Source organism: Eretmochelys imbricata, chromosome 1 (genome assembly GCF_965152235.1).
Source record: "Eretmochelys imbricata isolate rEreImb1 chromosome 1, rEreImb1.hap1, whole genome shotgun sequence".
Classification (NCBI taxonomy): Eukaryota; Metazoa; Chordata; order Testudines; family Cheloniidae; genus Eretmochelys; species Eretmochelys imbricata.
This window is the reverse complement of record NC_135572.1, coordinates 123,634,219-123,656,224: the sequence shown is the minus strand read 5'-3', so window position 1 is coordinate 123,656,224 and position 22,006 is coordinate 123,634,219. Positions and strand designations below refer to the sequence as shown.

The following is a 22,006-nucleotide window of genomic DNA, read 5'->3' as shown; positions in this document are numbered from 1 at the left end:
AATAAAACTTTGGCTCTGTCAGGTTTAGATAGTTTGTTGCATTCTTTGCTTGTATTAATATGACCTTTTGATGGGTCATACCACTTACCTTGTCTGGTGCCTCCTCCTGGTCACTGTGGGGATTAGCTCTCAAGGTGATGCCCCTTCCTGTGGTTGTATGCTGTCCCCTCATCTCTCACTGTGGTCTATAGCCCCTCTCTTGCTCTCTAGAACCCCAGCGTCCCCTTCATGACTCTGCCTTCCAGCTACGTCACTCAGCATACCTCCTCCTCTTCCAGGATACAGTCCTTCAATTTTCTGTTGGGCAGGCAGCCTTCCTGTTCACTACCCCACTCGTCTATGCCATGCCCTCGGTGGCTGGTAGGGGAACCCGGGCCTGCCAACTTTTCTGCGTTCCAGTCCAGGGACCCTACACAAGTTTTTGGCTTTCCTCTCCCAGCCATCACTGCTCCTTCCTTGGAATGCTTCCTATAACTTCTTGTTTCCCTCCTTGCTCTGGGTGTACCAGCTCCAAACCCCTACGTCCTCTTCCCAGAGAGTGACTGCCCTTTCCCAATGGCAGCCCCTGTCTGTTGACAGCTTCCTGGCTTTATAGGCCCCACCTGTTCCTACCCAGCTGAACCAGCTTGCAATCCATTCCCTGGTCCCTGGCTCTCCCTCCAGCTGCAGTCTATGGAGTTAATAGGCCTACCTGGCCACCTTCACCCCTTCCAGTCCTGTGTGGTGGACACCCCATCACAGACCTTAGTAGTTATTTATTAAGTTAAAAAAATGTTACTGCAGGAAATTATATATCCAGTGATGAAAAGAGAATAATGAATTGCACAGCAATTTCTTTTTCTCACAACAGTTGCCAAAATACCCATTTGTACTGTAATTAAAAAAATAATTAACTTGATTTTGAAGATAGTCTGAGTTAAAAGTCTCTTGATTGTGAGTATACTGGAATTATTTTGATAGATTTCAAAGCAGATCTAATTTTCTCTGAAACCAAAATAGATCATTGGGAGTTTAGTTGAGTGAATGGTGGCAATTTGTTTTGGAACCTTCTCTGATTCTGAAGTTGATAAAGTAATAGTAATAATGTTAGGAAAGTGATAATTAGCAAAAGAAGTAGTCAAAATGTATTAGTAATAATAAAGCTTCTATAGGGTAGTGTCTAGAGTCTCTAACAGAAGTGGAAGCCCTACTGGATTAGGTGCTGTACATACATATCCTACGTCACTTTCCAAAACAGCATATAATCTAAATAAGCAAGCGATAAAGAAGCAATTATTATTCCCACCTGTAAACAATGGAAAAATGAAGATTATGGTCCAGCTTTTCAGAGGGATTTAGGCATTCTTCTCCTATTGACTTCAGTGGGAGTTAGCCATCGAAATAACTTGCCTGAGGTCATATAGAAAGTTTGTGGCAGAAATGGGAACTGAACCAACATCTTCTGATTTGATGTTCAGTGTCTTAACCACAAGACTGCTCTTTCTCTAACAAAATGTATAGTTAGGATAACTGTATTCTAATTAATAACCAATCTTGACTGAGATTTTTTAATGGGTCACTGAAGTTGTCATTATACTGAATTCCTGTTTCAGAGACATTAACATCTTGCCTTGTGGTTTAAGTATAATTAGTCCATTTTAGTTCACTGTATATCTCTCACCTATGTTTGAATGTTATGTAAAATACAGAACTGGGTTTAATTTCCTCCATTTTTACTGCTATACTTATAGCAAACTTTGTTGTCTGTTATAGGCGTCTTAAACTTTATTCTTTCATGTAAAATGCCATAGCAGGCTGGCAGTGTTTTACTGAAACCCCTCACCCAGCTAGCAATTGTGGATCTTGCTGGGGAAAACTCTCACATTCTAATGATATTGTTCATTGTAGGAAAAAAAAATCCTGACCATCTGTACTGCTGGATGCTATGTTCTGCTTAAATTGAAAACATAATCTAGCAAGATACAGGCTTTGTTCATGATAGTTTCTTTCACCAATCTTCTTCCCAGCCATGAATGACTTTCAGTCAGAACCTTCCACAGAAGCACAAGCTGCTGTTTTCTCTTGTCTTCCTAAGTGAAAGATCTTTGCCTAAGCAGGTTTCTCACCTATATTCAGTTCCCACATGGAGGCATGGATCAGCGTTTATGAGCTTCCCTTGACATGCCTGGTTTAAACACACTTCAGTCAGAATTCTAGCATATATCCATAACTCTTAATACCCACCATAGACTTACATCATGCAAGGATGTTAATGATCAGTAAATGATTAGTTTCAAATGATACCTCACAAGGCATGTTTTGTACAAAGATTATTACAATAATGTGTAGGATGTGAATATACGGATGCTCAGGGTTGCAGGAGTTCAATGGGGCTAGTCATGTGAATAAAGATAAGCATAATCATAAATGATTGCAAGATCAAGACCTTAAACTTATTTGGTATTGTTGGGAAGCTTGGTCTGGTATTTAGAATACCTTGGTGGGAACCAGGAACTACTGAGTTTTAATCCCAGCTGACACTGATTCCCTCTGAGACCTTGAGCAGCACTTCTTTGCCTCAGTTTCCTCATATGTAAAATGGGGATAATGCTTATTTATCTACTTCACAAGGACAAATTAGTTAATAATTGTAAAGCACATCTAAGAACTAAGCCCTATAAAAGTTGTAAGTGTTATGTGAAGCTATAAAAATCAATGGTGCTGTTTTTTTCTTGTTCAATGAATATATTGATAAAATTACCTTTGCTCTAAAATCTTAGCTAGGAAAAAATATATTTAGTGAAAAAAGTTAGACTGCAATACTACGAGGAGAAAATTGTACTCCTAGGAATATGGTTTGCACTTTATTAGCCACAGCCCATCACTGCTGACTGTCTTGACTGTCTTTCACCAAGAGAAGTTGGTCCAGTGAAAGATATTACCTGATCCACCTAGGCTTCCAGAAGTGTAGTGCACTTGCAGGTTAAAAATTATCATAAATTGACAGTTGTCATCTCATCATGGATGGTCATGCTTTCCTGAGTGTATTCAATTAACAGAGCCGGTCACTTAGGATTTTGAGAATTAATTACATTGAGTTTGCAAGACGATGTTCTTTGATGTTACCATTGTTAGTGGAGGAGTGAATGGTATGCTGAAAGAGGGAATCGTTCTGAATGTGAGTAACAGGATCTCAGGAAGAGAACACACATTTGCATTTTTTTAAAACTAAATACAACTTTTTTAAAATGTGGAGTGAAATCCTGGCCCCACTGACGTCAATGACAAACCTCAGTGGGACCAGGATTTCACTTGTAAATATTTCTTGTTTTTCAGTGTTCAATGTGTGGAATGAAGGGAGGATTTAAAGTAAATGAAGGAGCTAGCACAGATTGGCCCTATGGACCCCATATGTTTGATGAATCATCTACTTGAGACTAGAACTGGATGGAAACTATATTTTTCAGTGGAAATTTTCTAAAAATTGAAAACATTTGGCCAATCTTCCTCATTAACCACCTCCGAAATACTACTGCAGTGCCTCATGGGAGTTGCATGCCTCTCATTCTCCTCTATGGGCTGGGCTGTCTGACTGTGCTACATCTCATCGGATGCACCACAGTCTCCTCTCCTACTGAACCACTGCAATGCATCCTGGGAGTCCCTGCCCACAGTGCACAATGTAGTAACTCCCATGAGGCATGATGCTGGCATTTTTTAATTGAATTTTTTTAGTTTTGGGGTATTTGTTTTTTCAACTTAAAAGCAGTGTAAGTGCTTAGTTTAAAATAGTTTAAATGAATCAAAAACCCTATTTGGTGGAAAATGTTCAACCTTTCCTACTTGAGGCAAGTAATAATGAGCTAGTGGATTCTGTAGGTGGTGAGAAGAAAAAGATAAACCCACGCTACTCAACTGTCCCTTGTTCTAAATGACCACACTAATTTAAATCCCCAAATTAACTAAATTCCACAGACGTTTGTTGTTGAAACTAACCCTAAGCGGATAGAGTCCTACAATTAGACCTTAGTTTCAAGTACCTTTTAATTGGACCACCTTAATACCCAACCAATTCCAAAACCTACTCTCCCTCCTACCAGAGGTTCAGAAAATCTCTGAATTGCAAGGTCAAATCCATTTGTTTCAAAATATATATCAAATTAAAAAAATATGCTTTCCATACAGTCTATAGAGTGTCTACTTTATGTACTAATTATGATATATTGTGTTATGTAACTAAGGTTGCAAAACAACCTCATCATATTATTACAATGGGGATGTTAATGTTTTTATTGCTTTTGTGTAGATTAGAAATATATTGTTGCTGTAAAAAAAAGTAATAACAAAAATACCTTTCATGTCCATTCTAACCATGCATTATCATTACATCCAACCAAAGCTTATGGGGCTAATCCATTTGATTTGGAGTCAGAAATACAAGGTTTGATGAAAATGGAGGTTTAAGAAGGATAGTTGTGCTGGAAGCACAAAGGGGGGGATCATGGAAGTGTGAATGGGAAAAGAGGATTTGTGTGTAGTTATTTTAGTTTGGTTAGGAGACAGAGCAAGAAACAGGCCAACCTTAACCCTAATAATGCGAGATTTGTAGAAGTGGGGTTTGTGCGAGGCGGATGGGAAGACTACAAGGGACCTTGCTTTAAGATAAGAATGGAATGCAATGTTGACTAAGATAATGGGAAGAAAAATGTATAAACAGGATACAGCTATATGTAACAAAAGGGTATAACTATTACTTTATATTGTTTGTACTTTGAAGATTTGCCTAAGGACAGACACGCTGTCCAATTGCTGTCTTCCCTGCAATTGCATGAATAAATTGCCTCTGACTTGTTGCTGACAAACTCAGCGTGAAGACTGTTTTCTTCCACAATTTGGAATGGAGGTCATCTAGAGAGTTAAGGGCAGGTTTCAGAGTAACAGCCGTGTTAGTCTGTATTCGCAAAAAGAAAAGGAGTACTTGTGGCACCTTAGAGACTAACCAATTTATTTGAGCATAAGCTTTCGTGAGCTACATCCGATGAAGTGAGCTGTAGCTCATGAAAGCTTATGCTCAAATTGGTTAGTCTCTAAGATGCCACAAGTACTCCTTTTCTTTTTTCTAGAGAGTTAATTACATTAAAGGAATAAATTCTACAACATTTTCATTTTTCTGCACAAGTGACTTTTATTTCTCTTATTTTGAAACTTTGTTGCACATTACAATGGGTATTTTGCACACAGCACTTCACATACAGAATAGTAACATATAGTATAAGTCACATTATCTTGCCGAGGAAAGACGAGAAAGGAAAACATGTTTTTGACTTAAGACTTCTGCTCTTCAATTCTGTTTGGTACATCAATATGATGATGATAGGTGTCTTATAAAAAGCAAAGACAGAATTTCCCACAATGAAAAAGCTACTAGGGAACAACTTTTTACTTTGGCTGAAGGAAATTTGATAAAAGATTTAACCATCTTCCAGTAACAATAACCATAGTAGGAAGACTGGCCCCTGGGGGGCTGAATGGATGTGATTGAACAGGGTGTTGCAACTGAGACTATCAAAAAGCAAAATGGTAAACTGCATTATCATGCTCCACAAGTGTCTGCCCCTGCAAAAGACAATAAAATACTCTCTCACTGAGCAGAGGTGCTGGAAGACCAGGCACAAAGCCATGATAATTGGGTGTGAGGATATATGAATAAGAAGAGGGAGACATAGGTCTGCCTTGGTGTGAGTGGGCTCCAGTAATCAAGGAGAAGGGAAAAGATAAGTTGTAAAAATAATTGTTTTGGGGCCCCAATAGGGAAGGACAAGGAAAGAGATAAGCTGTGTAAAAACAGGTGCAAGAAATAATAGTGTCAGCAGCAATGGCTAAGAATATGTGGAAGGAGGATAAGCAGACTCGGAGGAAATTAAGAAAATATGCTGTGTATGTGTGGCATGAGAACAAAGCATGCTATGTACAGGGATTGCACCTGAAAATAACCTGACCACTCACAAAGTGCATGATATAATGTAGGATGGAAGATGCATGCATCAATATTGGATCAAACTTGTACAGAAAGTAATTAACACTTGGACTCTTTGGATTTGTGATATGTCCTGTACCTAGCCCCTACCCGTGAGTCTGATCAGTGCTGTCTAGTCTTCATGTTTGCCAATCAAGAAGCCTGAGTGGTGAGTTCTGGGGAATCAAGAGGTTGAGGTCTCAAGAGAAATCCCAACATGATAGAACCTTCTTGGCATCTCTCACACATCATGTACTTAAATTCAGTGTAAAAGATTATCTCATTTAGATTGAGACCGCATCTAGGATCACTTAAAGTTTTCCCTTCACCATGCAGGGATCACAAAGCAACATTTTTAGAGACAAAATCAGAGTGATGAAAGAAAACGAAGAAGTCTACAAGGAAATGAGACTCCACTTTTTTTTTTTTTTTTTAGATATTTGCATTGAAATGGGAGCAGATCAAAGTGCAATAGGGAGCTTTTAGTGCACGGTAGCAGGGTTCATACAGATAGTGCACAGCAGGCTATTGAGGGGAGAGATTTACACCCAGGTTGCCATTTACTAACAGTTCATATAGGCAAGCCCTTAAATTGTAAACTCTGGGGAAAGATAATCATTTATGCATCTGCAAAACACATTTATGGAGCTATTCAAAATGTAAGTCAATTGCTGTATGTGGCTCTTTGTTTGCATCAGTTATGTAAAATTATAATGTTTCATCAAGTGTGAATCCTTGTTAAGTCTATAGCTGCATGATTTATAATCTCATAACTGTGAATAATTGGTCACAAAGGTAGGGGGCTTAAATAGATATGCTACTGTTACTAAATAATATGAGCAAAGTAATCACAACAACAACCAATAGAACTAATGTTACCCCCTCCTTCAGTATATAAGGAAATATTTATTTTCAGGACATTCTGAAGGATAACTCTTAGTAAATGAAATAAATGCTTATTCATAATTTAGCAATAAATAATTATAAATAAGCAGCACAAAGAGTTTCACATGCCTCTCTCTTCCCACACTAAAGTTCTCTGGCTATATGAGTGATCTGGAATTGGGCAGCAATGAACCCTTGGCAATTTGCTTAAATGGGCAACTTGGGAAAAAAGTTCCTTCTAAGTGGTATTAGATATTAGCTGTGTATCTAAGGATTCTGCTCATACTTTCTTAGGATTCTTCTAGGAAATACAAGGTTCTTTCCTAATGCAAACATTCTACCACTCTAGCTGAGCAGAAGCATACAGTTTTCCACCTTGATGTCAGGCTCCAAGGCCTTGTGTCTCCTGGGGGGAAAAGAACACAACTGTGTTAGAAAACATGACAAGGCCACATTTTGACGAACACCAGATTAAATATTATTTTGGCCTGAGTGTGGACAAGGATGTTCTGTTTAGAAATGTGTTAGGTGGCTTACTTTGAACCCTAGGATTCCCAACTGCCTCAGTGCCTATGGAACAAGCATCTCAGAAGTCTGGCATCCTGGGAAGTGGTTTAATGTCATTACACAATGTTCTCAAATGCAATGCTAAAATTCCACCACAGTGGATAATTAAAATATTTATTTTATATAATTAACAATGTTTTAATATGAAAATAAAATAAGTGAAAAGAATCCCAACAAATCATGGAGCTAGCATTGTTTTTGCTAATTCTTGTACAACTTCATGCTTTTCATTACGCTCCATTCACCTTCCTTGATTTATATTTGTCCATTCTCCTTGTCCTGGGGTGTTTACCTTCATATATTTCTATAAAGTGGCTAGCACTCAGTTAGCACTACCATAGGATACAGTTAATTTTGTATAGGTTAAAAACACATGGACAAATTGTTTGATTTTAGACCCAGAGTTTGTCCTTGGATATGTATGCCCGGTTCCTTCGTCAGTCAATGGGAACCACTCGTTAGTATTGGAGGGAACAATTTGTTCTTTGGAAACCGAATCTGGGGTTTGTTTAATTAAATTTTTTTTAATGTTTTTCCTCTTTATTTACCATTATTTTTTCCTCCACACCAAAGCAAACTTTCAGTAATAGTTTTGAAGATCACTAGCTCTGTGCTGCTTCCATTTTAGTGGTTTTTAACTTTGGAGTGCAAAACACACAGTGTATATTTCCATTTTTTGTTTTGTTTTAGTGGTCTGATTTAATATGCATTTTATATCACTTTTTAAGCTAAAGAATCCTATTTCTTCTTAGAACTGAAACACGAGATCCATGTTTGGAGACTGACAGCACAACGCATCAATCCTGCCAGCAGAGAAGAAACTGCTGTGAAATGCCTCTTAATGCAGAAAGTTCTGACTCTGGAGATCTTGCTGAGGAAAAAACTCAAAACGTTCCATAGGTATAGTCTGCACAAACTCATCACTTTAATTTAGTTTTGTCAAGGCACAGATTTTTGGGGGACTTGTGAAATCCACAGTCTGGCGGAATGGAGGACAATTTACTGGGGATGGCAATTTATGGAACTTTGCTGTTTTTAGCATGGGGCTGCAGATTTTGTTGTATCAGTGCTTTGCTAGCTGTGTGTAAGATTTGGAGTGAAATCTAGCCCCACTGAAGTCAATGACACTGAGGCCAGGATTTTACTTTAGTAATCTTATGCACAGCTCAGAGAGTGAAGATTAGTGTGTTCTCCATTGGGACCAGACCTGGATTCCATGCCACCTTCTGAGTGTCATGTGGGAATTGGAGAAGAGGTGCTGCCCCTTCTACCCAGCACCCTTCCCAATGATGATTAAAGACCAAGTAAGTAGCTAAAAGGTGTTTGATAAATGTAAGGAGACAGAATTGGCTTTTTGAGGCTGCAAAATATATGGTAACATGCCCCTGAACTTCAGGGTCTAGAAACATCAGGTAGTTTTCATTTGACAGCATAAAAAGTAAGTTTGTGACCTTTTTCCATTCAACAGTGTCCTTCAGAACATACAGTGTGGCATGCTGCTAAATAATTTTTAAAAATAAAATATTAAAGTGCTCTTCAATGAGGATGAGACTTTGGAAGACATCCCATTCATGTATAAAATTATTTATTATTAACATTTTAAGAAAGCACTATCAATTTAAATATGACCCACAATTTAAATGTTGTGCTGAGGGTGGGAAAAGCTTTAATAAAACCTAAGTCCAACAAAATGTTAATCCAATTTTTTTAATTCCAATGAAAATCACTGCTAGTCATTTAAAAGTTGCTCTTTAGAATTTGAAACCTAAGTAGTACAGCACAAACAACCTGATAGTGAAATTGACTCTAAACAAAAGTGAAACTGACTTTATTAATTTTCATTGTCCAAGCTGAGTGCAGTGTAGATAATTAAATAAAGGGCATGAAAAGGGAAATGTAAATTGAATTTTAAAAATTCTTTCAGTAACCGAAAGTGTTTTTGTTTACATCATATGATGTTTATGCTGCCATTGTACATATTGAATAGTCTGGCAGGTTCATGTTAAATGATCAAAATCAGGCAATTTTTTTTAAAAAAGGAAATAAAATATTATAAGAAATTATGATTTACCAAAGAGAGCACTTCTGAGGTGTGCATATAAACTACCTCGTTGATGCTGGAAGTCAGGATTCCTTCACCATAATGCAGCAATATGTAATCCATTACTGTTAATAGCACACCTCCTGAACTCCAGGGCATGCTAGAAGAGCTGACTATACTGATAACTCAATGAAGTAATCCAGATTTTAAAAACTTCATTATAAAATGCAAATGATATATCTCTATCAAAGTAAGTGTGTGTGTGTGTGTGTCTGTGTGTGTGTGTGTGTGTGTGTTGATGCTATCACATGACCATTGTTTTATCTCAAAATGGTGCATGTCAACTTCCAGAACTGGTGCAGGAACTAACTACAGTCTTTAGCCTCAGTCCTGCAGTGAAGTTTGCTAATTCAAACCTAAAATGGTGCAGGGTTCCTTTGAAATCAGTGGGACGTTTCATAAGCATAAGGTCTAATGTGCTAATGGATTGCATTGCAGGACTGGGCTTTTAAGATGAAATCCTTGTCCCCATTGAAGTTAATGGGAGTTTTGCTATTGGTTGTAATAAGGCCATGGTTTCATACTTAGAGTGCATTGCTTATATAAGTAAGAGGATGGTCTAAATGTGAGAGGAGCTAGTTGTAATAAAGAGGACCTCTTCCGATACTATATTAAGATTGTGGCAGAATTCTAATTTCATAACTAAAGGGCATGGGTCCTTTTCTTTCAGACAAATTTCACAAGAAGATAAAAACTGGGAAACAAATATTCAGGAGCTCCAAAAAAAGGTAAATAAATGGCAGTTATACTAAGTTTCAGAAGAACTGAAGTATATCCTAGCAGAAAAAGCAGGAACCAATTCAGTGCACCTATCAAATACTCTCCATGCAGGGAAGAAAAGCTGGTGGGCTGGCTTCTGAATGGGACAGCGTTAAGGTAGCACATTCAGATGTTAAGGTTTCTTTTAAGTTTAACCTTAAGTTTGAATTTCCAGTTTCTTATTTTTTTTGTTTTAACTATAATGTACTTTATGTGTGTGTGTGTGTGTGTATATATATATATACACACATACACACACACTCCCCCCTCTCCCCCCCGCCAACTGCCCGATATGTTCCTGCAACCTTAAATTTACTTAATGATGGTTTTTGGTCACACTTTATACTGTTATAAAGTGTTAATACATGATTAATTGATGATTTAATAAATTGCTAATCCATTGTTATAGATTCCAACAGTTCAACAGGTTGCTTATATCATGGCTTGTAGCTATAGAGAACATCTTCTACTGATATCCTTATTACCATCTATAATATAATATTTATGTCATTAACATATTTATATTCATATTTTTTTTTGGTGCTGCGATAGCACCTAAGAACACCAGTCAGGGACCAGGGCCAGCAGCACTATGCGCAGTACAAACACAGCTCCTGTTTCAAAGAGCTACAGTCTAATCAACCTCTTATTAAAAGAACCTTGTATAAAGTATGATCAGATTTTTAAATCGTCTTAACCGGGTGTGTGTGTGTGTGAAGAAAATGGTGACTAGAGAGGGGAATACCAGGACAGAGAGTGGGAGAAGGTGGGGATTATACAGAGGAATCGGGGGGTGGGGTGGGGCAGAATCTAGGTGGAGCAAGTGAGACTAGAAAGAGGAACCAGAAGACAATAGAGAAGACTGGGACTAAAAAAGGAAACTAGAGAGGAATGGGGGAGAAGATGGGGACTGGTGATAAGAATATGGATCCTGGGGAAAAAGAGAGGCCAGGAAAGGAGAGAGCAGGAATTTGGTAGAAAGTAGAGACTAGAATGATGAATAAAAGGGAAGAGTAGAACCTGTGGATTAGGTTCTAAGATTTTGGAGCAGAATTCAACAGCAAGGGGTTAATTTATTTCTGTGCCATGGAATCACAGACTGCATTGAGCCCTGATTATAATGGAAATTGCATTTCAGTGTTACTGTTCCCATTACAATAAAGTTAAAACGGATAGCTGAACAAATATGAACATTTTGAGCAGTCATGATCTGCAGATTCCTGCTATTCACATTTGAGTCAAGGGCCTTAAATCTACAGTTGCCTCTGCTAAATTGTAATCACTTACCTAACACACAATATGATGATTAAAATGTTTAAAAATTGCCTTCCTTTATTATCAATTACATACGAAACAAATTTAGAAGTTGTAGCTAATGTCAGAAGATTTTTGTTGTCTAAAATAGCATTGTTTCTCCAGAATTTTCTTTTTTTCCTCAAGAGAATCTTTTTCCTAACTTAAGATTTTTACTTTTCTCTTCCTGTATCACCTTCCTTTACAGTAAGAGATTTATGCCTTACAAATGCATGTTTGATTGAAAGTGTGTATAGTATAATAAATAGTTTCTTCTGTAACATAGTTGCTGGATGTTTTTCCTACCTACAGCACAGAATAACAGACAAAATACTTCTCATCAAATGCCTGACTGTGTTGGGATTTGTTATCCTGATGTTCTTTCTCAATTCATTTGTTCCAGGCATTCATCTAGATCTTGGTGAGTCTGATTTCTCTGCTTTATCATACTGATAGACTTAGTAACGAAAAGGAGACATCTGAGTTTGGATCTCTTCACAAGGTCCTTTTCTTCTATACTATACATATCTCTCTCACACAGTCCCATGACACTGATCAGACCAGAAGTTTCCCAGATTAAGTTCTCAAAACCCAGGCATGTCCCAATTAAATCAGTAGTGACAGGTATGCTGGTGACTTCCATTTTCTGACCCGCCTTCCTTTTACCAGAGAGGAGATCCATATCAGAGGGGTCAAAGGTGGGTTGGGTTCCCTTGGTGCCTGTGTGCATGCCTCTGAACCTGCCAAGAGCTGAGGTACTATGTATGACAAAAACCAAACATGAGAGAGAAAATCATTCCTGCAGGAAAATTAAAATGTTCTGGGAGCCATTCCTTCAGTATAAATATCTCTTTGTATATCTTCAGTTCTCTGATTCTTCATTATCAATGTCAATGATTTTCATCAATGAGGCATCAAATTTGTATGGAATATGGGGACTAAAATGGGTAATGTCCCTCAAAATAAGAAGTACCACTGAGAGGTACCTGTGTATTTAACAGGTTTCAGAGTAGCAGCCGTGTTAGTCTATATCCGCAAAAAGAAAAGGAGTACTTGTGACACCTTAGAGACTAACAAATTTATTTGAGCATAAGCTTTCGTGAGCTACAGCTCACTTCATCGGATTTAACAGTTTATAATTGAGCAAAAGCTAAATGGAATTTGATGGTTCAAAGAAAAGGTATTTTCCTGGTCCGATTTTCAAAGGCCTGCTGCGAACAATGGAGCTGTGAGAGCTTCTTATAGAAAAGGTCACAAGAATCCTTTGTACTGGAAAGTGTTGGGCAACATACATATAGAGTTTGCTATCTGCTCCCCTTATAATTACTCACCACCAGCAAACCAGATAACTCAGAAGATTAAATCCCCCTCCCTCTCCTTTATTTCCCCCCCTCACATTTTTCTGTCCCCAAACTCCCCATTTTTATCTGTCGGGGTGGTAAGATAAGGTTTACAGCATGACTTGAAGGTTTTCAGATTCGGCCTATTTCAGACTAAGGCTATGTTTCATTGTTAAAACTTTTGTTGTTCAGGAGTGTGAAAAAACACCCCGAACGAAAAAAGTTTTAATGACGAAAAGCCCTTTGTTGGCAGGAGATGCTCTCCCAGTGATGAAGCTACCGACCCTGATTGGGGGTGGTTTTATTTGGTTGCCTGGAGAGTTCTCTTCCTGTGACAAAGAGTGGCTACACTGTGTACCTTACAACAGCGCAACTGTAGCAGCCTAGCTGCACCATTGTAAGGTGCAGAGTGTAGACATAGCCTAAGGCAATGGAAGCTGTGGGAGAGTGAATTCCAAAGTTGTGAGGCCTTCACAAAGAACACTTGCTCAGAAGCCCTTTCTCATGTATACCAGTAGAGCTTTAGCTCAAGCACCTCTGCTGACCTCACCTGTGGAAGTATGGCACACAGAGAGAGGTAAAGCAAACATTTTAAACTGCGCCCGGAAATCAACAGGGAGGCGCTGTGGCATATACTCCTGTCAAGATACTTTTACAAAGCCGTAGTTAGTTTAAATTCTTGCTTAGTTAAGGTATAGTCCCATGCAGAGTACCTGACAGTAGTCTTAGTGAGGCAGAAAACAGGCACTCGAGGTGGGCAGCTGAATGAAGAGAACATGAAGTGAAGTCAGACAGATCTCTTAAAAAGCACCCTTCTCTATTCCCACAAGCTAGGGAGTCTTTCCAAATCGGAGGCAGGGGTTTGGCAGTTTCCACATTGCTTCTCTTCTCCAGTCTCTGCTGGCATCTCTCAGATACTCCAACCACTTCTTCTCTAGAGCCTCATAGGGTCAGTCAGAGATAGGAAGGGAAAGGGACAGCCTGTACAGCTCAGAGCCTCTTTGATTTTTCAGCGCCTGTGCTGCAGAGGGAGTGTTCTCAGCAGTCCTGTGGAGCTGGAACTGTTGTGCTTACCCAAAGGGACTCATGATACAGCGTCATACCCCACTGAGAGGTCACATAAGCTGGGGGAGGGGGTAATTCTGAGTTTGAAGAGACATACCAGTGCTAGCTCCCCACCCACATGGGCAGGACTTCTCCAGATCCTGCAGCAGGGAGGGGACCTCAAACCATCCCAATAGGCACCCCCCACCAGTCCCTGTATTGACTCACATGAAGAGAGATAGGGAGGTGGTGTCCAACCCCTGTAGATGGGCTGGGGACCCACCAGACCCTGGCACACATGCACAGGAGGCAGTGAGAGGGGCTCAGAAACTGGTGGCGGGGAAGCCCCCCCCACCATACCCTAGGTCACATGAGGGGAGAGAGTGCTGCTCAGATCCCCCTAGAGGGGCAAGGGCCCCCCAGATATGGGCACATGGGAGGAAAGAATGTGGGTCTCACTGATATCTTGGCCCCTATTCTTCCCCACTCCCCCTAACACTCACCCCCACATCCACCTTCCAAGTGTCCCACCCCTCCAGTCCCCCTAGCTCCCACAGCTTCCTCACTTGAGCTCCCAACCTCTCTCCCGTCCCATACCATGCATCCTGCTTTATCCTCCCCCATAACCTCCTCTTTTTACTTCAGCCCCCAACCCTTCACCTCCTTTTCCCCCACTCCTCTGCCCCTTAGTGCCCCTTCCAGGAAGCATTCACATGTCTAATTTTTTTCTGAAAAATATTTTGGTTACATTACCATCAAAATAGAATTCTTCCATTGACCTAGCTACCGTCTCTCAAGGAAGTATGTTACCTACAGTGATGGGAGACCCCCTCTCATCAGTAATGACTACTGTGAAGCACTGCTACAGCGCTGCAGATGTCCCTTTGTAGCAGTTTTAGTATAGACATAGCCTCAGTCCAAAATGTCTTTTGTCTTAGGTGGGGGCTTGTAATTAACTTATCTTTAGGCCATGTCTACACTACAAAATTATGTTGCCTTACGTCAGCATACAGCCACTGTAGTTATTAAATCACTTGAGTGTGTGCATGCTTGGCAACTTGTGTTGGCAGTGCACATCCTCACCAGGAGCATTTGTATTGACTGAATCGTTGGTGTGGTGCATTGTGGGACAGCTCCTGAAAGACAGTAACAGTTGGAGGCAATGCAGTGTCTACGCTGACACTACGTTGACCTCCCACTAGGGGAGGTGATGTTACTAAAGGGGTATAGAGAGTCACTTATATCAGCAGGAGTCAATTTAAGTGCAGATACTTCTACAGCTAGGTTGACAGAAGGGAGCTTACGTCAGCCTAACTGTATAGTGTACACCAAGCCTTAGGTATGTTAATTGAAGGATAAGTGACTCTCTGTACTTTGGGGGAACACCCAGCACCCCCATGTTCATCCTTGTAAAACGATTATGTAGTATCCAATGCAAAGTTGGTCATGTCATGTGTCTTTGGAAGGCTCATGATGCACTGAGCATTGTCGTTATAGTGATGTTATAGTAATTGTTGTTACAGTAATGTTATAGGTTATAATTTCATGTATATAGTTATGAGGCTGAAAATGTATCCTCATGACTTAAAATAAGCCCAGACAAAAACTCTCCAAGAGCAGAGAGGCAGTTCACACCTCATCAGGGCATGTATGGGACAAACCCAGCCAAGCCTCACAGGAAAAATGATGCTGGCTTAGGCAGCAACAAAAGGATCTGTTGGATTCTCGAGTGAGTCACCCCCCTGCCTTTGGTCAGTTTGGGACTGTGATGAGGTAATGTTGACCTGACTGTGAAGGGGAGGGGGCAAAGCCAAGAGGGAAGAAAACATGATAAAAGGGAGAGCCATGCTCTTTCTCTCTCTTCCACCTACATCTACAGACACCACACCAAGCGATTGAAGCGCTGATCAAAGGGGAGAGCCTGGCTGAAGGGCAACCAGCCAGCCTGTGGTGTGAAGCATCTAAGTTTGTAAGGACATTGAAAGTGTTCAGATCAGCTTAGAATGCATTTTGCTTTTATTTCATTTGACCAAATCTGACTTGTTATGCTTTGACTTATAATCACTTACATTTTATCTTTGTAGTTAATAAATCTGTTTGTTTATTCTACCTGAAGCAGTGTGTTTGGTTTGAAACATGTCAGAGTCTCCCCTTTGGACAACAAGCCTGGTACATATATAAATTTTTTTGTTAAATTGATGAACTCATATAAGCTTGCAGCATCCAGTGGGCATAACTGGGCACTGCAAGACGGAGGTTCCTAGGGTTGTGTCTGGGACCGGAGATATTGGCTAGTGTCATTTGGTTGCACAATCCAAAGAGCAGCTTGTATAGTAGAGGCTGTGCATGAACAGCCCAGGAGTGGGGGTTCTCACAGCAGAGCAGGTAAGGCTGGCTCCCAAAGTCAAGGATTGGAGTGACCTAGCGGATCACCGGTCCAGATAACACTAGAGGGGAACGTCACAGTAAGTTCACAGCCAACAATCTGTGAGGTATGTTATTCAATCACTCATTAGTACCTCTCCATTTAACAGAACGAGGCAGCAGAAGGAAAAAAAAATGTGTGTGTGTGTGTGGGGGAGAGGCATGTAACTCGGACCTCAAATGACCCCAAATTTGGATCACTAACACTACCCGTGTTCCCATGTGGTGCACCAAATTTCAAAGCAATCTGAGTAACTCTTTGGATTTTGGAACACTTACAGGTGTTAAGCTTTAAAGCATATAAGATGGCAGGAATGGAAACCCTCTAGCTGTTTTATTGTATTGGTGCGTGGACTGTACGTTTTTGTAAATATCGGTCTCCATTTGGGTCCTGTGAAGATTTAGTGGTGCCTTGCACTCCCTTTGTTAAAACTAAGCCTGAGACTATTTTTTCAGGGATTACATCTCTGCAGTCCCTATCTCAAGTGACACTTCTGAGGCACACCAAATTTCCAAGGAATCCAAGTGACCATGTTGATTTTAGAAGACTTAGAAATGTTGACCTTTAAACAGAAGTCATGACACAACCTTAAGTATAGTAATGCTGCTGTGCCACTGTAATTAGTGTTAATGGGAGCCACAAGCTCACACCATGAGGGCTTATTGATAACTCCTGAACTTAATTTTAACTATCAGTTAGTTACATATTATTGTTACTGAACTTTTGCTGCTGTGAGTCTCCATGGTTTTTCAGTTCTACAGTGTATGGAAAAAATTTTCTTAAAATACAGCATATCATATACTCTAATGCATCTGTTAAAGTTGTTTAACATTTTTCCTCACAAAAAGGAAAGTGAATCTGTCATAAATATAAAGGGAAGGGTAACCACCTTCCTGTATACAATACTATAAAATCCCTCCTGGCCAGAGGCAACATCCTGTTACCTGTAAAGGGTTAAGAAGCTCAGGCAACCTGGCTGACACCTGACCCAAAGGACCAATAAGGGGACAAGATACTTTCAAATCTTGGGGGGCAGGGAGGAAGGCTTTTGGTTGTGCTCTTTGTTTACGTGGTTGTTCTCTCTTGGGGCTGAGAGAGGCCAGGCAGAAATTCATCTTCTCCAACCCATCCTAATCCAAGTCTCCAATATTGCAACCAGTATAGGTAAGCCAGCCAAGGTGGATTAGTTTATCTTTTGTTTTATGTGAATTTTCCCTGTGTTAAGAGGGAGCTTTATTGCTGTTTCTGTAACTTTAAGGTTTTGCCCAGAGGGGGATCCTCTGTGTTTTGTATCTGAATACCCTGTAAAGTATTTTCGATCCTGATTTTACACAGATGATTTTTACCTTTCTTTTTTTTTAAATAAAATCCATCCTTTAAGAACCTGACGGATTTTTCCATTGTTCCAAGACCCAGCGGTTTGGGTCTTTGATGATTTTGTAACAAATTGGTTAGGATATTATTCTCAAGTCTCCCCAGGAAAGGGGGTGTGTAAGGCTTGGGGGGATATTTTGGGGGAAGACGTCTCCAAGTGGGCTCTTCCCTGAATCTTTGTTAAATCGCTTGGTGGTGGCAGCGTACCAGGTTTTAACCTAAGCTGGTAGAAATAAGCTTAGGGGGCTTTCATGTGGGTCCCACATCTGTACCCTAGAGTTCAGGGTGGGGAAGGAACCCTGACAGGATTTTAGATGCATGTTTACTTTTTCTGCAGAATAATATCTTATACAAAAGTTAGAGTGTTAGCAGTCTAATAGCTTTTAACTGCATTTGGTAGAGTGAATCAGAAAGATTATGGAATTCTTTATCAAACCCCAGCGTTGATATAATTTTTCCATTATGAATTTAGAATCACTAAGCTAATTTGCAAACGCTGATGTTTTAATTTAAACAATAAAATCAGCATATTTAACAGCCTTATTAAATGCTAGCTGCCTTCCTGTTTAGTTTTCTTGTATCCCTTCATTAATTTATTTAGTTCTATTTATATGCAAATACATATGTTAATGCAGTGTTAAGGCTTAGACTTTAAACAAACAGAAATAGAAAATTTAGAGTGAAGGTTCCCACAACAGCCTTCATTCTACCTCTTCTGTATTTGATTTCTTTTAAAGTAACTTCTGTTTTATTCTGTTGGTTAAGCCCTCCAGGGAAGATACTAATTTCACTATAGGTGTGTACAGTGCCTAGCACAATGATTTTTGACTGTGGCTCATATGTGCTAGCATCATATAAATAAATAATAATGTATGTTTATACTTTATATGTAACAGTTGCACATATGTCACATTTTGTACTATTTGATCTACGATCTGGTAATGGGATGTTATTTTAAAGTGTATTTTTTTTTCCTGACTCTTGCATGGTAAAAATCCCAACTTTGATGTAGCATTAACAGATTTTTGCACAGAATTTTCTTTGTTTTTTTTCTTTGTATGCCTTTCAACCTGTCCACAATTTGCTCCTCTGTATTACTCTAAAGTGAAGCTCCCATAACTTGGCTATGTGCTGTTCATAGGCCATACAGTTTCTCTGCAGAACTTCCTTTCCAACTTCCTCCCCAGTAGGATGGTTTTTTAAGCCAGTTATATGTTTGGCCTCCACACCATGCCCTGGGAAAAAGTTCCACAGGTTGACTATGTGTTTTGTGAAGAAGTATTTCCTTTTGTTTGTTTTAAACCTGCTGCCTATTAATTTCATTGGGTGACCCCTGGTTCATGGGTTATGTGAAAGTGAATAAGGAAGTGTTATTTATCCTTTCTCCAAACCATTCATGATTTTATAGACTTCTGCCAGATCCCCCTTAGTCATTTCTTTTCCAAGCTGAACAGTCTGTCTCTTTAATCTCTCCTCATATGGAAGCTATTCCATACCCCTACTAATTTTTGTTGCCCTTCTCTGTACCTTTTCCATTTCTAGTGTATCTTTTTGGAGAGGGAGCAGCCTAGGCTGTTTCTTTCAACTCGTAGAAACAGAATAAACCAGACTTGCCTGGGCTATGGATAACGGGGTTAAGATTACATAAAGGAATATGTGTGTAGGGCTCTTTGTTATTTTAAATCCACTTCTCTATGTCCTGTGTACCTTATGGGGAGAATAAATCCTGCTTTGTTTTGAAGTAGCTGTTTCTGTATCACTGCAAACACATGCTGTCACAGGCTCCCGGAGGATGGCTCCTTCAGGCGCCAGGCCCATTGTGCTCGCTAAATAATGCAGCTGGCAACTGAGAGTATAAACTGGAGACCCAGCTGGAGATGGTTGGATCATGAGATCCCGCCCCAAGGCAAAGTGGAGGCACAGGCATGCCACATAATAGGGGTGCACTTCGGGGACTGCAAAAGGGTCTCAGCAGGAGTAACCTACTCAGGGGCTGTGACAAGTTGTTCCAGTGGTTAATTACCCTCACTGTGAAAAATGTGCACATTATTTCTTGTCTGAATTTATCTGGTTACAACTTCTAGCCATTGAATCTTGTTATACTTTGCTAGAGCGAAGGGCCTTCTATTATCAAATTTTGGTTCCCCACATACATAGTTATAGACAGTGATCCAATTACCTCTTAGCTGTCTCTAAATATTATAAGATTTAATTGGTGAACTCCTCTGTGCTTATACACAGTTTCCTCCTTGAGAATGAATTCTCATCTGTATTTTAGATTCACTGCAGTTCACACCTCTGGCTGTGCCATACATCACATTGTTCTTGACTTCCCGTAATTCTGTAAAATATTGTCCTTGAAACCTGGGAATGCTGCTCAGCTGCACCCTAACATCAGCCCTTCGCATGTTCCTCTCATGATCAGTGGGATTTTATGTTGTTATAACATTTAAATCCTGTGACCTGAGCACTGTAAAAAGAATGCATTCATTGTTTTCATTTCATTTAATCTGACTTCTGCTTTATTCAGTAAACTAGATTTTATAGGCCTCCTTTTCATTTTATTGCCAATGCATTCCATTTAGAAATGTGTTGAACTGTTATGATCACAAAAGGCCCTTGTTGTGTGGTCCTTCCTTTGGAAACCACTTGTCACATTCACTGACTCATTTACATAATTCTCAGGAAGTTTTGAAGAAATTGACAAGAGAAATTAAAGACTATAATTTGAAAGGGCACCAGCAGAACAAAATTGAAATGATGTTCATACAGTGTATGATGCAAATTAGAGTGGAAGTTTTGTCTTTTTACAAAATGAGTGACACCTCAAATTCGGCTCGGTGAGTTTTGCCCATGTAATTTCACTTGATTTTCAGCCTGCTGTTGTTTAAAGAGACATGCAGATTGCCAGCTTTTACTGTAGTTTCTATGATTGAACTAGTGATTATAACAGACTAGTGGTTGAGTAGCCAAGTGTAGCGCTTGCTTGGAAAATTGCCTAGTGATGAAGAAAGCTCTATGTTGCTCTAGAGTCTCTCATAAACTTGATTAAAGTTACAGTTGTTACTTTGTACAGTTGTACAGAAGTTACATTCAAAACTAAAAATTTGAATGTAATATGCACTGAACCAGTGTTTGTTCTGCTTAGAAAAACTGAGCCTGATTCTCCAATCACTGTACCCTATGAAACTTAAGCAGCTTCCATCCCCTACTTGTGGGTTCTTGTTTAACATGTTTCAAAAAGTGGATCTCAGAGTTCACTAGTTCATAGCAGAATACAGTTTGAGGCAAATAAGCAGGGAGCGATGTGTACAGAAGCTTGCACAGCTGCTGACAGTGCTACACCTAATTTAGATTACTTAAATCTACAGGTCCAGGACTAGGCAAACCCACCTATCAGTGACAAATAGGAAACTTTTCATAACCTGTTAAATTCTACACAATTTAAACTTTGTGAAAAAGTCAAGTCCTCATGCAAAGAGAATATTCCAAATGTGAAATAAATGTAAACTGCGGGGTGTCTTTCTGAGAGTGTAAACAACCTGAAAAAAATGAGGTGTATATGGGTTATTGCCCCAAACTTGTTTCCCGGACACAGCCTGACCTGTGTATTAGGGAGCCCCTTTGGGGTGGGGGTGACATTGCACTCTATATGATTTTATGAAAATATGCTAGTGAGTGTGAATATAATGTAACTGGAATATGCTTCATGCAAAAGGTCTCTTGTAAGGTATCATTACAAAGTTTATAATCTACTGAGTGTGGTCATCCTATTTGTATAAATGTATCACTCTTGTATCGGAAACTAGAAAATATGAAATATAACTCTGAGGGCCTATTGTAATTATGCAAAATGTGGGCCATTAATGGTGGTTTGGAATTTTGATGGCTCTCATCAACCAGGAAAATTGACTGTGGATGGCTCTGTTTGCAGGCAGGCCTTCCTGTGAGTCAGGCTGGGAGAAATGAAGGCTTGGGGTCTCACAGGACATGTGATCATGTCACTGAACTGGGATCCATTTTTAACATGGTGCTTTTCCATTTAGAAGGGGGTGCGAACCCAGAGAGGGAGAAAGAATTCCTGCCTTATGCAAAAGATATATAAGGAGGTGGAACAGAACAAAGGGGGTGGCAATCATGAGAAATCCCCTAGCTACCACCTGAGCTGGAACAAGGGCTGTACCGGGGAAAGGATTGTGCCCAGACTAGGAAGGCATACAGTC

General features: G+C 39.7%; 1 protein-coding gene across 1 annotated transcript in view; it reads left to right on the top strand.

Moving 5' to 3' along the window:
* OCA2 (OCA2 melanosomal transmembrane protein) overlaps positions 1-22,006 on the top strand; it is a 286,600-nt gene that overhangs the window by 142,883 nt on the left and 121,711 nt on the right. The window contains exons 15-17 of the mRNA XM_077807125.1: positions 8,200-8,347; positions 10,219-10,276; positions 11,913-12,021. Coding sequence (XP_077663251.1) covers positions 8,200-8,347; positions 10,219-10,276; positions 11,913-12,021 — 315 coding nt within the window. The remainder of the gene's footprint in view (positions 1-8,199; positions 8,348-10,218; positions 10,277-11,912; positions 12,022-22,006) is intronic.